Source organism: Tachyglossus aculeatus, chromosome 21 (genome assembly GCF_015852505.1).
Source record: "Tachyglossus aculeatus isolate mTacAcu1 chromosome 21, mTacAcu1.pri, whole genome shotgun sequence".
In the NCBI taxonomy this organism is placed as follows: Eukaryota; Metazoa; Chordata; class Mammalia; order Monotremata; family Tachyglossidae; genus Tachyglossus; species Tachyglossus aculeatus.
In genome coordinates this window covers 44,122,067-44,137,740 of record NC_052086.1, presented here as the reverse complement: position 1 = coordinate 44,137,740, position 15,674 = coordinate 44,122,067, and the positions used below count along the sequence as shown (strand labels likewise).

At 47.0% G+C, this 15,674-nt stretch overlaps 1 protein-coding gene across 5 annotated transcripts in view; it reads right to left on the bottom strand.

The window, feature by feature from the left end:
* Window positions 1-725: 725 nt before the first annotated feature.
* Window positions 726-15,674, bottom strand: part of TBX5 (T-box transcription factor 5) — an 82,727-nt gene continuing 67,778 nt past the window's right edge. For all 5 annotated transcript variants that reach the window (XM_038763841.1, XM_038763839.1, XM_038763840.1 and 2 more), the window contains exons 8-9: window positions 13,651-13,877; window positions 726-1,415 (exon numbers count right to left, since the gene is read on the bottom strand). In XM_038763841.1, coding sequence (XP_038619769.1) covers window positions 811-1,415; window positions 13,651-13,877 — 832 coding nt within the window. In that variant the 3' untranslated portion in view covers window positions 726-810. The remainder of the gene's footprint in view (window positions 1,416-13,650; window positions 13,878-15,674) is intronic.

Below are 15,674 nucleotides of genomic sequence, written 5' to 3'. Positions count from 1 at the left end.
AAAAGCAGAGTGAAACGGAATAAAGTCAGAACTCAGTGAATATTTCCAGAAACATTGCATAGCCGAGGTAGATACCTTTTCTCTTAGCGAGGGGAGTGTGTTTTCTTTTTGATTAGGAAAAAAAGAAAAAAGCAATTTGAAATGCCCCTTTCTAAGGCCTCCCCCATTAGGGACTGGGTCCCTGTAAACGAATGAAAAGGAAAAAAATATATTATCATTTATTATATAACAACGTCAACATAAACACAGAGCTGGTGGAGTGGAGGGGTGGAAGAGGGGGGACCTGGGGGAGGGGGGAGAGAACATCCGTATGTTTCCCCTGGGGTGAGAGAGGTGGGGTCTGAAACCACCCCCTCCCCTCTCCAGGTGGCCCCCAGGGTTTCAGGGGGAATTTGGACAGTGCTATGTGATGTGGAATCCCAGCTTTAGATGAGGGGGTCAGGGTTAGGAAGGGGAACGTTGGAGGACTCATGTGTTTGGGGTGGTTTTTTGTTGGGGGCGGGGGCTGGGCCCCAATATTTTTTTTTGCTTTTTATTTTTTTTTAATTTTTTTTTTATTTTGCATCCGGACCGAGAAAGTCCCACTTTTTGAACTGTGGTTTCCAGCAGGTGATCGGGTTAGTCACTGGGGGAGGTGTGCTTCACTGAGGATATTCAGTTCTGTCAAAGTCCCCTGGAGAGCTCTCCCTCTCCCCCCTCTCCCCATGCCCCCCATCTCTCTCTGTCTCTCTCTGTCTCTCTCTGTCTCTCTCTCTCTCTCTCTGTCTCTGAATTCCAGCGGCGGGGCCCCCGGGGGTCTGCTAGCCCTTGTTAGCTGGTCTCGCTCCACTCTGGCACCATGCCCACTCCGTGGATGGGGTGGTATTGGTGGGGGGAGAGGGTTCGAGGGACCCCATGAGAATAAAGGAACTCAGCCGGCTGCAAAGCGCCGGGGGACTGGATGGCAGTCTGCGGCCCACCCTGCCGGGAGCCAGGCGCGTGGGGCACCGAGGTCTGGTGCTGGAAGTGGCCCTCGCCACCCATCTGCGGGGGTGGGTGGTTGGCAACCCCGGACAGACGTGGCATCAAAGGTCCCGAAGAGAAGTGGGCAGAGAAATGCTGGTAAGGGAGCCGCTCCAGGGGCTGCAGGCCGGCCACTGGGCAGCTGCCGTAGGTGGGCACAGTGGGCCAGGTGCCACAGCTGATGTCCTCCAGGCTGGGCAGGGGTGGGTCCGCCGCAGGCGCTGAGCTGGTGGCGTACATGCAGGCCTGGCGCTGGGCCGACTCGGTCCGATACGGGGGGTTCAGACCCTGCTGCTGCTGCTGCGGCGGTGGTGGTTGCGGGTAGCCTGACCGGTAGAACGAGTCCTCTTCGGCCGTGGAAGCCTCCATGTACGGCTTCTTGTACGGGTGTTCAGGGGTGGGACACTCTTCATCTGCCCGGAGATAAAGACGGAGATGGAGAGAGGGGCCGACCAGGCCTGGGAGGGCGAGGGCGGGTGTCCTCGTTCACCCCAGTGCCCTGACCAGAACTGACAGCTTCTGGTCAAGGCCCTGAAGGCCCCAAAATGGCTGCTCTCCGGCCTGTGGGCTCTCTGAAGCCTGTGTCCTCATCCCCAGCTAAAGTCCCTGCCCACTTCTCACCCCCAAGCTCTCTGACAAAAGCTGGCACCCATGACCGAATCTCTGAGGCTCACCGGCTGGGGATTCCCCAGCCCACCCCTCCTCGAATAAAATCCTTCCAGAGAGTCCAACTTCCTCCCACAGCACTTACATCCAGATCTGTCATTTATTTCTTCTAGTCTCTCTCCCCATCTAGACTGTGAGCTCATTATGGGCAGGGACTATTTCTGCTTAGTGGTCTATTGTACTCTCCCAAGCTCATAAGACAGTGCTCTGCATATAGTAAGCACTCAGTAAATATGATGGACTGACTGACTGACTGACTGACTGACTGATTCTCACTGTACCGACTGAGCCTGATGTCATTTTGGGTCTCCAGTCCTCTGGCAGAAGACCCCTACTGAAGAGTATAAACCCATGAGCAGCGAGGCTGACTGTAGAGGGTGCAAGGCTGGGAGCCAGGAGATGTGGGTTCTAGTCCTGGCTCTGCCACTCACTAGCTGCATGATAGTAGGATTGAAACTTAATCTCTTTGGCATTTCATTTTTCATGAGGAGATACCTGTTCTCCCTCTCTCTTCAACTAAGAGCCCCATGTGGGACAGGGACTTGTTCTGATACGAGTGCCTTGTATCTACCCCAGCACTTAGCACATAGTAAGTACTCACTAAAGGTCATCGTTATTATTACTGTAGAGTCAGACCCCTGATCCGGCCATCCAAGGACTCTGCTCCCCACGGGGATGCTGGTTTGCCCTTCTGGGTGCTTATGCTCGTGGCTAGGGGTGGAACATCTGATTTCCTTACTGTTCAGGAGTTAAGGTTCTAAAGTGGACTCTTAGTAATCAGACAGAGTCAAAATGCCCAAGACTCAAAACGTCCCATCATTACCAGGAAATTTCAGGGGCAGGAATGACTCTGATTTGGAGAGAGCTATTCCCCTATCTATCCATCTATCAAGAGAAGAATGAGAAGGAGGAGGAGACAGAGAAGGAGAAAAAGGAGGAGGAGGAGAAGGGGGAAGGGGAGGAGGAGGAGAGAGAGGAGGAGAAGGAGGAAGAAAGATGAGGAGGAAGAAGAAGGAAGAGGAGGACAAAGTAGAGGAGGAAGAAATGGAGGAGAAGGAGTTGGTTAAGGTAGAGGAGGACAGTGAAAGATGGAGGGTGAGGAAATGCAAGAGGAGGAGGGGAAGGAGAAGGAAAAGAAGAAGAAGGTGGAGGAGGAGGGGGAGGAAAAAAGCAAAATATCTAAGTTCTTACTATGTGCTAAGAGCTGGGGGAGATACAGTTGGATCAGACACAGTGCTTGTCCCACATGGAGCTCAGAGCCTATGGGGGAGAAAGAACAGGTACTGAATCCTCATTTAACAGATGAGGAAACTGAAGCCCAAAGAAGTGAAGTGATTTGCCCAAGGTCACACAGCAGCAAGGGACAGAGCCAGGATTAGAACCCAGACCCAGGCTCTTTCCACTAGGCCTAGTTCTGAATCAAACACTGTTATAACCGTCATTACCCTTTTCAATTTTTTTATGGTATTTGTTAAGTGCTTCGTCTGTGCCAGACACTGTACTAAGCACTAGGGTAGATACAAGGTAATCAGTTTAGACACAGTCCCTGTCCCACATGGGGCTCTCAGTCTTAATCCCCATTTTACAGATGAAGTAACTGAGGCACAGGGAAGTGAAGTGACTTCCCCAAGGTCACACAGCAGACATGTGCCTGAGCCAGGAATAGAACCCGTATCTTCTGATTCCCAAGCCATAGCCCCCAGGAATCCCAGTTCACAAGAGGGCTGGCTACCTGACTGAAGGGACCTTTGGGGAATCCAGCTCGTTGAAAAGTCATGACTTCCTCCCCTTGAGTAATAATAATAATAATAATAATAATGGTATTTGTTAAGCGCTTACTATGTGCAAAGCACTGTTCTAAGCTCTGGATAAGGAAGCCATTCTCAAGATTGAAAGAAATCCTGCCGCCAGTGGAAAGTGGCTATTGGGTAGTGTAGAAGCTTTGGGCTCCCCCAACTTCTACTCCCCATCTTGGCAGGACAAACGTCCCCACTTACTGCTCTATTGTACCCTCCCAAGAGCTAGTACAGTGCTCTGCAAACAGTAAGCACTCAATAAATATGATAGGCTGATTGATTTGGAGCAGGCATGGAAACGCAGAGACCAAGGTTGAGAACCTAGAACAGTTTGGACTTGGCTCTGGAGAGCATGGGAAGGCGAGTTCTAGCTCGCGGTCTCCTTGTCTCTCTGGGGGCTCAAGATGCAGAGTGAGGGGCCCCACCCTCTGGGGCTTAAATCTAGGACAATCAGAGGCAGCAGTTCTAGCAAATTTGGGGAGATAATCAGCCAATCAAATGTACTGAGCGCACTATGCGCAGAGCAATGCACTAAGCCCTTGGGAGAGTACAATAGAACAGTAAATAGACACATTCCTTCCCCATAATGAGACAGAAAAGCAGGCACCTCTGAACAGGGGAGGCGGGCCAACTAGATGGATGCTCTTTGGGGATCCTTCCTGGCTTGAATTCTGGGGAAATTTCTCAACACCAGCCAGAGTTGGAAAAAGACCACAGGGAAATGTAAGCCTCCAGCCAACTCTTGATCTGCTCCTCTGGAGAACTTTAAATAACCTTCCCCCAACAACCATAAGAAGCAGCATGGCCAGGGAGCAGAAGGAATTGAGTTCTAATCCCAGCTCTGCCATTTGTCTCCGGGGTGACCTTGGGTAAGTCACTTCACTTCTCTATGCCTCAGTTACCTCATCTGTAAAATGGGGATTAAAACTATGAGCCCCATGTGGGACATGGACTGTATCCAACCTGATATGCTGGTAGCTACCCAGAGCTTAGTAATAATAATGATAATAACTGTGGTATTTGTTAAGCACTTACTATATGCCAGGCACTGAACTAAGTGCTGGGGTGGGTACAAGAAAATCAGATTGGACACAGTCGCTGTCCCACATGGGGCTCACAGTCTTAATCCTAATTTTATAGATGAGGAAACTGAAGCCCAGAGAAGTGAAGTGACTTGCTCAAGGCCACACAGCGGACAGGTGGCCGAGCTGGGATTACAACCCATGACCTTCTGACTCCCAGGCCTGGGGTTCTATCCATTATGCTGTGGTGCTTCACCTCAGTGCCTCTCACATGATAAACACTTAAAAAAATGAATCACTGCGGTATAAGAATGACGTACTGGGTGACCGTCAAACAACCAGTCAACTGAACAGCATCTGAGTAGGTCGATTCTAACTTCACCAGGGTAGGAAATGCCTAAGTTTTTCCATTTTTTCCTCCTGTCTTCGCCCCGGTCCTTCCCTCCTCCCCATAGCCTATAATCCTAAAAGATCCTTGCATTTTTCCACCAGAGGAGGAAGTAACTGGTCAGTTCCAACCTTGAGATTTTCCATCTAAAAGCAACAACTCCCTTGTTGACAACAGAGGTTGCAGCTGCAGACTGCCCTGGGCAGAGGAAGCTTGCTCATTCTTCCAGAGCTTCTGATTCACTTCCAGATTTGTTACGAGTGTAAGATGGGCTAGTAAAAAGAGACTTGACTCCCATTTTCGGAAAACCACAAAATGGACTGTTCCGGCCTCTAGTTCCCCAAAGAACCCACTCGGAACCCTGAGAGCCCAGGAGATTCTCCCGGGAAATGACCCATTCAGTACAGTGCTTGTCCACAGGAAACACTCAGTAAGTAGCAATAATTGACTATTTCACCCCACCAAAACCTCATCCTAAACTTGTCTACTAACTGTCGTATTATACTCTCCCAAACACTTAGTACTGGCCTGGACAATAAGTGCTCAATAATTAAGCAGCATGACTTTGTGGAAAGAGCCTGGGCTTGGGAGCAAGATATCATGGATTCTAATCCCAGCTCTGTGTGACTTTAAGCAAGTCACTTAAACTTCTCTGGGCTTTAGTTTCCTCATCTGTAAAACGGGGATGAAGTCTGTGATCCCTATGTGAGACACCCTGATTACCTTGTATCTACCCCACCACTGAGAACAGTGCTTTTCACATACTAAGCGCTTAACAAATGCCATCATTATTATCATTATTATTATTATTCAGCACAGGCCTGGGAGTCAGAAGGAGCAGGGTTCTAATCCTGGCTCCACCACTTGTCTGCCACTTGGGCAAATCATTTCACTTCTGTGTGTTTCAGTTACCTGTCAGTCAGTCAGTCAACCACAGTCTGCTCACTGTGTGCAGAGCATTGTACTACGTGCTTGGGAGAGTAAAATAAAACAGACAAAATCCCTGCCCACAACAAGCTTACAGTCTAGAGGGAATCATCTGTAAAATGGGGACAAAGAGTGTGAACCCCATGTGGGACATGGACTGTGTCCAACCTGATTAGGTTGAACCTTCCCCAGGGCTTAGTAGATTTCTTGGTACAAGAGTAAACACTTTAAAAATACCATTTAAAATAAAATAAAATAGATACTAATAATTGATTCATTGATTCTACATAGAACTGTTTTGCATCCTTTATGCATTTGAGTCTGTACCCCTTAAGCACTTAATACTCACTCTACCCCCACCCCCACTGCACTTATGTATATATCCTTATATTCTCCCATTCCCCTATCTGTAATTTCTATTAATGTCTGTCTTCTCCTCTAGACTGTAAACTCCTTATAGGCGGGGATCAAGTTTATCAGCCTTATTGCACTGTACTCTCCCAAGTCTTCTGCACACAGTAAGTGCTCAATCAATGGTATTTATTGAGTGCTTACTTTGCGCAGAACATTGTATTAAGAGTTTACTATATACCAATAATTGATTGATTGAATTCCTAAATGAGATGCCACATTTATTGACATGTTTTTCCACCGATGACCCAGGGACGTAAACTGACGACTCTTGCTACCTAATGTCCACAATAGTAATAATAATAATAACAACAATAATAAAGGTCTTTGTTAAGTGCTTACTATAAGCCAAGCACTATACTAAGCGCTGAGGTAGATACAAGATAATCAGGTCTCACGTTGAGCTCATGGCCTAAGTAGGAGTGAGAACTGGCATTGAATCCCCATTTTGCAGATGAGGAAACTGAAGCATAGAGAAGTTATGTGACTTGCCCAAGCTTGCATAGCAGGTATGTGATGGAGCTGGGATTAGAACCCAGGTCCTCTGGCTCCCAGGCCTGTGCTTTATCCACTAGGCCATGCAATTATGGTATTTGTTAAGCACTTACTATATGTCAAACACTGTTCTAAGCACTTGGGTAGATACAAGTTAATCAGTTTGGACACAGTCCCTGTGCCTCATGGGGCTCACATTTTCTACGTAGGAAGAAGAACAGGCATTAAATCCTCATTTGACAGTTGAGGAAACTGAGGCACAGAGAAGTGAAGTGACTTGTCCAAGATCCCACACAGCAGGCAACTGGCAGAGCTGGGATTAGAACCCAGGTCCTCTGACTTCCAGCCCTATACTGTCCCTCTAATTTAGGATTACCAATGCACATAAGGCAACAAGAAAGGGCAGTCTCATCAAATATTCAGTAGCTGCCACACCCACCTGCTCGGTGGCCCAGGCTGGGATGCCCTTTGGAACTAAAAGCCCCAACCACCTATCTGCCTTTCATTCTTTCATTCATTCAGTTGTATTTACTGAGCACTTACTATGTGCAGAACACTGTATTAAGCACCTGGGAGAGTAATATCACAATAAACAGACTCATTCCCTGCCCACAAAGAGCTTAGTCTAGAGGGGGAGATGGGCACGAACATAAATAAATAAACAAATAAACAAATGAACAAATAAATAAATAAATAAATAAATAAATAGATTGCAAATGTGTGCAAAAGTGCTATGGGGCTGAGGTGGGGATGAATAAAGGGAGCAAGTCAGGGTGATGCAGAAGGGAGTGGGAGAAGAGGAAAGGAGGGCTTAGTCAGGAAAGGCCTCCTGGTTGGGTGCTTGAAGAATAATAATAATAATTATGGTACTTGTTAAGCACTCACTATGGGCCAAGCACTGTTCTAAGCCCTGAAATAGATACAAGTTCATCAGGTTGAACACAGTCCTTGTCCCACATGGGGCTCACACTCTTAATTTCCATTTTACAGGTGAGGTAACTGAGGCCCAGAGAAGTGAAATGATTTGCCCAAGGTCACACAGCAGACAAGTTGGGGAGCCAGGATGAGAACCCAGGTCCTTCTGAATCCCAAGCCCAGGCTCTATCCACTTGGCCACGCTGATTCTCCGAAACACGTGGCTGAGAAGAAAAACCATTTCCTAGATACCCAAAGCCTCAACAAGCTGGACACCAAGATCCACTGACCAAGTGATTCCCAATTTCCCAAACTGCTTCTCCTGCTCTGGGGGCTGCATGCAGAGCCACTTAGGCAGCATCCAATTCCCTCTTTCTTCCTCGTTCTAGTGATAACAGGTGCCCTCCCTGTGAGACATCTACAATGGGACAGCTGGACTAGAAAAACGTTTCTAGGTTTTCGACTTGAGAAGTCTTCGTGCCTTGAGCCTGGGCCAGGAAATAGCCTGAAGCAGCGTGGCCTAGTGGATAGAGCAGGGGCCTGGGAATCAGAAGGTCGTGGGTTTCTAATCCCGGCTCTGCCACTTGTCTGCTGTGTGACCTTGGCCAAGTCACTTTGCTTCTCTAGGCCTCAGTTCCCTCATCTGTAAAATGGGGATTAAGACTGTGAGCCCTATGTGGGACAGTGACTGTGTCCAACCCGATTATCTTGTATCTACCCCAGAGCTTATGCTTGGCACTTAGTAAGTGCTTAGCAAATGCCATAATTTGCTAAGACTTCTAGACTGTGAGCTCACTGTTGGGTAGGGACCATCTCTATACGTTGCCAACTTGTACTTCCCAAGCACTTAGTACAGTGCTCTGCACACAGTAAGTGCTCAATAAATACAATTGAATGAATGAATGAATGAATAATTAAAATAGCCAAGAGCAGGTTACTGAGTATTTGGAACCCTTTCCTTAATTTATTTCCTTCATCCCCCCCTTCTCAACTGGGACCTCGAAGACCCTGGAGAAGAAAATGAGAATAATAATAATAATAACGATGGTATTTGTTAAGCACTTACTATGTGCCAAGCACTATTCTAAGCCCTGGGGTAGATACAATGTAATCAGGTTGTCCCACAGGGGGCTCACAGTCTTCATCCCTATTTTACAGATGAGGTAACTGAGGCACAGAGAAGTCAAGCAACTTGCCCAAGGTCACACAACAGAAAAGTGGCAGGGCCAGCATTAGAACCCACGTCCTCTGACTCCCCAGGCTGTGCTCTTTCCACAAAGCCATGCTGCTTCTCTCTAAGCCACGCTGCTCATGGAAAGAGCACAGGACTGGCAATCAGGAGATCTAATCCCAGCTCTGCCACTTGCCTGCTGTGTGAGAGCTTGGGGAAGTCACTTCATTTCTCTGGGCATCAGTTTCCCCGTCTGTAAAATGGGAATAGTCTGCGAGCCCCACGTGGAACAGGGATGGTGTCCCACCGACTCACAGTGCTTAGCACAGTGCTTTACTTATTCTTACTATTGTCATTATTATAAGCCTAGTGGAAGAGCAAAGGACTCGGAGTTGGGAGATCTGGGTTCTAATTCCATTTCTGCCACTTGCTTGTTGCGTGACCTTGATCATGTCACAATCTCTCAGTTTCCTCCTCAGTAAAATGAGGATAAAATACTTGTTCTCCCACTCCCCACTTAGACTATGCCTCAGTCTCCTCCTCTGTAACATAGGGATTAAAAGCCCATTCTCCTCCCCATTTAGATGAGGAGCTCCATATGGAAAAGGGACTGTGTCTGGTCTGATGATCTTGCATAATAATAATAATAATTGTAGTATTTATTAAGCACTTATTATGTGCCACAGTGCTGAGTACATGGTCAATGCCTAATAAATACAATCATGATGATTATTAACTAGGGCTGAGCGAGAGCCCAAGCCTCATAAAAATTATTATTATTATTATTATGGTATTTGTTAAGCATTTACAATGGGCCAGGCACTGTACTAATCGCTGGGGTAGATACCAGCAAATTGGGTTAGACACAGTCCCTGTCCCACATAGTGCCAACAGTCTCAATTCCCATTTTACAGATGAGGGAACTGAGGCCCAGAGAAGTGAAGTGACTTGCCCAAGGTCACCCAGCAGACATGTGGCTGAGCCAGGGTTAGAACTCATGACCTTCTGATTCCTAGGCTCAGGCTCTATGCACTATGCCATGGTGCTTCTCATGAATCCAGGGTCTTCCATGGAGAACAAAAAATCGATTTGCTTTCTTAGGTCCTGCTCCCTTCTGGCCCACAATTTCTTTCTTTCTCCGTCTCTCTCTCTCTCACTCTCACTCTCTCTCTCGCTCTCTCTCTCCCCTTCTCCATAAAAGCACCAATTCAAGAGCCACTCAAAGGCTCTGCATCTCTCTGCTTTTCATTAGCTGCTCGATTCTTTATTTAAGCCACAATGGCTGTTTTCGATTTTCTAGGAGCAGGGCAGGCTGGGAGAGAGAGAAGAAATACACGATAGAGGGGCTCCTAAAACATCCAATCTCCGGCTCCAGAGGTATCTCCCAGGCCCCGGCCCCCTCGTGCTGGTAGAACTGCCAAGTGGCTTTGATTTGATAAAAAAAAAGAGAGGCCTCTCCCAGCTCGGACAGCTCAACCCGTCCAGAGAGAGATAGGTCGGAGACAGCCTGTGTCAAAGGCTGAGAGATTCCCGCCGGCCTTTTCGGGCTCTCTCTCCCATGGCCCAGCCAGCAGGCTTAAGAACTTATTGTCTGGGAGATTGTGGTCCGTCCTGTGACAATAAGAGGAAGTCAGATAATTGAGAGGAGGCAAAGGGAAACCACCCAGGGAGATGCTATTTAGCAGGGATCCCGAACTTGAAGGAAGAGGGCTCTCCTGATTTCTTATCACGTTACAGTGGGGACGCTGATGATGAATTGCTTTTTGTTGTCTGGACAGCCAGCGGTCAGAGATTGGGTGGGTGGCGGTCAGTGGGGGTGGTGTAGGGGGATCCTGTTGGTCCTGGACCAGTTTTGGGAGGTAAAGGGCATGGATTCCAAAGGGCAAAGAAACTCCGCACTGTACAAAGCTTGGGGTGCGGATCTAATTTTTTAGAATAATAGTAACGATAATAATGGTATTTATTAAGCAATCAATCAGTTGTATTTATTGAGCGCTTACTATGTGCAGGGGGCTGTACTAACCATTGCCCCCCATCTCTAGGCTGTGAGCTCGTTGTGGGCAGGGATTGTCACTGTTTATTGTTGTTTTATACTTTCCCAAATGCTTAGTACTCTCCACTAAGTAAGCGTTCAATAAATACGATTGAATAAATGAATGAATAAGCACTTGGGAGAGTACAATTTAGCTGAGTTGGTAGACACATTCCCTGTCCACAATAAGCTTATGGTCTAGGGGACTATTAATGATAATAATAATAATGATGGAATTTATTAAGCACTTAATATGTGCAAAGCACTGTTCTAAGCACTGGGGAGGTTACAAGGTGATCAGGTTGCCCCACAGGGTGCTCACAGTCTTAATCCCCATTTTACAGATGAGGTAACTGAGAGACCTAGAGAAATTAAGTGACTTGTCCAAAGTCACACAGCTGACAATTGGCAGAGCCAGGATTTGAACCCATGACCTCTGACTTCAAAGCCCAGGCTCTTTCCACTGAGCCATGTTGCTTCTCTAATACTGCTTCACTAGTACAGTGCTCTGCGCTCATTAAGCATTCAATAAATATGATTGACTAAATGAATGAATAAGCACTTGGGAGAGTACAATTTAGCTGAGTTGGTAGACACATTCCCTGTCCACAATAAGCTTATGGTCTAGAGGACTAGTAAGTGTTCACTATGTGACAAGCACTGTACTAAGTCCTGGCTTAGATAGAGGGTAATCAGATCCCACATAGGGATCACAGTCTAAGTAGGAGGGAGGGCAGGTATTAAATCCCCATTTTGCGGATGAGGGAACTGAGGCACAGAGAAGTTAAGTGGCTTGCCCACAGTCACACAGCAGGTACATGCCAGAGCCAGGAATAGAATCCAGGTCCTCTAATTCCCAGGCCTATGCTCTTTCCACTAGACTACTTCCTTATAATGAAGCAGATATCAGGGTGCAAGCGGGGCTGTAATTTCATTTTCTAAAGACATAGCGGTTTTGCAGTCCAGAGGTGCCAAGGCTACGAACTGCCAATTCCAGAGGCGCCAGGGCTGTGAACTATCTATTAAAGAGGTGGTCAGGCTACAAACTGCCAATTTTAGCAGTTGCCAGGGCTATGAACTACCTATCCCAGAGATGACAGGGCTTTGAACTGCCTATTCCAGAGGGTTCTGGGCTGTGAACTGCCAATTCTAGAAATTCCAGGCTCTGGTTTGCTAATTGTAACACTGCCAGGGCAATGAACAGCCAGTTGTAGAGGAGCCAAGGCTTCCCTTAAAAAGGAGTAACAGCCTTCCAAACTCTAGGCTGAATTTTAGAGAAAAAGTAGTCCGCTGCTTAATTAAAATAACTTCGTGCAGGGCCCCATCCTGCTAGATGTTCACAGGTTTTCGGGAATTAGTTGACAGTGATATGGATGGATATCCTGGCTCTGCAATGCACATTTATGCTTTTAACTTTTCTTTGCCTTTTCCTTTACTCTCTGCTATTAATTTAATTGACAGGACAGCCTAATTCAAACCTGGTGATTTCTTTTGGGTTGCATTTGGGCCAACCAGAGGCAAGCAATGCTGGGATCGGCTGAACAGGGGCATTAACTCGCCCCGAGGCATGGTTGGTTCTTTTCCCACAGAATGGCCCATTCCAAAGGGACTGCCAATGTTGCTTCCATAGGGCCCGAATTAATGGATCATCTTATGGAGAAAACCCAAAGTGCCTTCTTGGTTGTTGGAGTTGGTTCCTCAAGCAGGTCTTTGCTAGAGATTCAGAATGTTTGTCAGCATGTGTTCTCCAGCCCCCTGCTCCCAACCGTTCCCCCCGGCCCCCTGAAGCGGAAGGTCTGGGAATGTTGCCAGACTGTGTCCTGATGATGTTGGTCAGACCCCAGAGATCCGGGGAACTTGGGTGAACTCCAGGTGAGCACCTGGACCCTAGGGACAGGGACTGAACAGAAGATTGAATCATTAGAGGCTCAACTCTCTGGAAGAAGAAAAGGAAGGAGGAGGAGGAGGAGGAGGAGGAGGAGGAGAAAGAGGTGAAGAAAGAGAAGGAAAAGAGGGAGAAGGAGGAGGAGAGGGAGAAAGAGGAGGAAGAGGAGAAGGAGGAGAGGGAGAAGGTGGAGAAGGAGGAGAGGGAGAAGGAAGAGGAGAAGAAGGAGAAGGAAGATTAAGAGGAGGAGAGGGAGAAGAAAGAAGAGGAGAAGGGATGAAGATGACAAGAAGGTGGAAGAGGAGGAGGAGAAGAAAGAGAAAGAGGAGGAGAAGAAGCAGGGTGACTTAGTGAAAAGAGCCCTGGCCTAGGAGTCAAAGGAGCTGGATGCTAATCCCAGCTCTGCCACTTGTCTACTGTGTGACCTTGAATGAGTCACAGCACTTTTCTGTGCTGTGCCTCAGTTTCCTCACCTGTAAAATGAGGATACAATAACTGCCTTCCCTCCTACTTAGACTGTGAGCCCCACGTGGGAGAGGAACCGGGTTCAACTTGATTCCTTTGTAACTACCTCAGCATTTAATCCAGTGGTTGGCACATAATCAATAAATAACAAATACCATTATTATTATCATTATGGTTATTATTATTATTGAAGCCCACAAGTCTCCACTCAGAACAGGTCCTACTCATTCAATAAATATGATTAAATGAATTGAATAAATACCGAAGGCCTCTGCTATGGGCCACTGGAGTGATTTCTCCCCCTCTAGACTGTTAATTCATTGTGGGCACGGAACGTGGCTGTTTATTATTTTCTCATACTCCCCCAAGTGCTTTATACAGTGCTCTGCACACAGTCAGCACTCAATAAATATGATTGAAAAAAAAAGGAGCAGAGTGGGGAGAAAGGGTAGTTTAAGAGCAGGGAAAGTCTAACCTTTTCTCTTGGTGCAGTGGAATACTGGCCCGTGCTCCTGAGAGAGAGGGTACGGATTGGTGGTCGGCAGCAAATCCTGAGCGGTGCTGGACACTCCATTCTCGCAAGGATACTGGGGAGTCAGGGTGGAGGAAGCGGACAACACTCTGGACTCGCCACTGAAGGGGCTGTGATTCGAGGCCACCTTCTGTCTGACGGTGCTCCTAGGGACCACGGGGTACTCCTTACTGAAAGACACAGATGGGAAAGGTTGGGGTCAGAGTCCTGGAGTTCACAGATCACCTCTCGGTCACACATGATGCCCATCAATTGATCGATCAAATATAGTAAGCGCTTAATGTGTGCAGAGCACTGCACTAAGCACTTTGATTCGATTTAATTCAATCATATTCCTTGAGCGCTTACTGTGTGCAAAGCACTGTATTAAGTGCTTGGGAGAATTACAATAGAACAACAAACAGACGTATTCCCTGCCCACAACAAGCTTATAGTCTAGAAGGGAAGACGGACGTTTATAGAAATAAATAAATCACGGACACATACGTTAAGTGGTATGGGGCTGGGAGGGTGGGGTGAATAAAGGGAGGCAGTCAGGGAGATGCAGAAGGGAGTGGGAGAAAAGTATTGGCGGACTCCAATAGAACAAAGTTGGTAGACACGTTCCCTGTCCACAACAATCTTACGGTGTAGAGTGGGAGACAGGCATTAATATCCTTGATAATAAATTAGGAATATGGACATAATTGCTGAGGAGTTGTGTGAAGGGTGAATAAAAGGAGAAAATCCAAGTGCAAGGACAATACAGGAGGGAGGAGGAGAAGAGGAAACGGGGGCTTTGTCAGGGAAAGACTCTTAGAGGAGATGTGTTTTCAGTTGGGCTTTGAAGTTGGGGAGAATCACTGTCTGCGATATGAAGCAGCATGCCTCAGTGGAAACAGCGTGGGCTTGGGAGTCAGAGGTCATGGGTTCTAATCCCAGCTCCGCCACTTATCAGCTGTGTGACTTTGGACAAGTCACGTAACGTCCCTGGGCCTCAGTTACCTCATCTGTAAAATGGGAGCCCCACGTGGGACAACCTGATTACTTTGTATCCCCCCACCCAGCACTTAGAACAGTGCTTGGCACATAGTAAGTGCTTAACAAATACTATTATTATTATTATTAATATTATTAAGCTGTCCTCTGCTAATTCTCCCAGGGTCTTGGTAGGAGTTGGAAATCATTCAATAATATTTATTGAGTGCTTACTGTGTGCAGAGCACTGTATTAAGTGCTTCTACTAAGCATTGGAATGACATGTATCAAGTATTACAAAGACAAGGGATATGTGCATAGCCTATATCTCACTATCATCACTAATCAATCAATAGTACTTATGAGCTCTTCCTCTGTGCAAGACACTGTTCTAAATGCTTGTGCTTAGTACAGTGCTCTGCACATAGGAAGCGCTCAATACATATGATCGAATGAATGAATGAATGAATGAAAAGACATGATTCCTGCCTTCAAAGAACTTACAGTCTACTAGGTGCAGACCACTGGACTGAGCATTTGTGGGAGTTCCACAGAGTTGGTAGACACATATTCCTGACCTCAAGGAGCTGACGGTCTACTACGGACAAAGCACTGTACTGTATGTTTGGGAGAGTCAAATAGAGTTGGTAGAAATGATCCTTGTGCTGAAGTAGCTCTCAGGCTAGTGGGGGAGACAGGCACTCAAATAAACTACAAGGAGGTGGAAGGTATTGTAAGGCATTGTGGAGGGGGAATAAGTACTCGTGGGGCTCAGTTTCCTCATCTGTAAAATGGGGATTCAATCCCCATTTCCCTCCTACTTAGACTGCGAGCTCCATGTGGGACAAAAACTTTGTCAGACCTGAAATCTCCTATCTCCCACTGTTCTTAGTACAGTGCTTGGCACATAGTAAGTGCTCAATGAATATCTCAATTTTTTATTAGGGTAAGGACACCAATGCATTGGTGACAGGGTTAGTATGAGTATTAGTGACTGTGTTAGCCCTGAC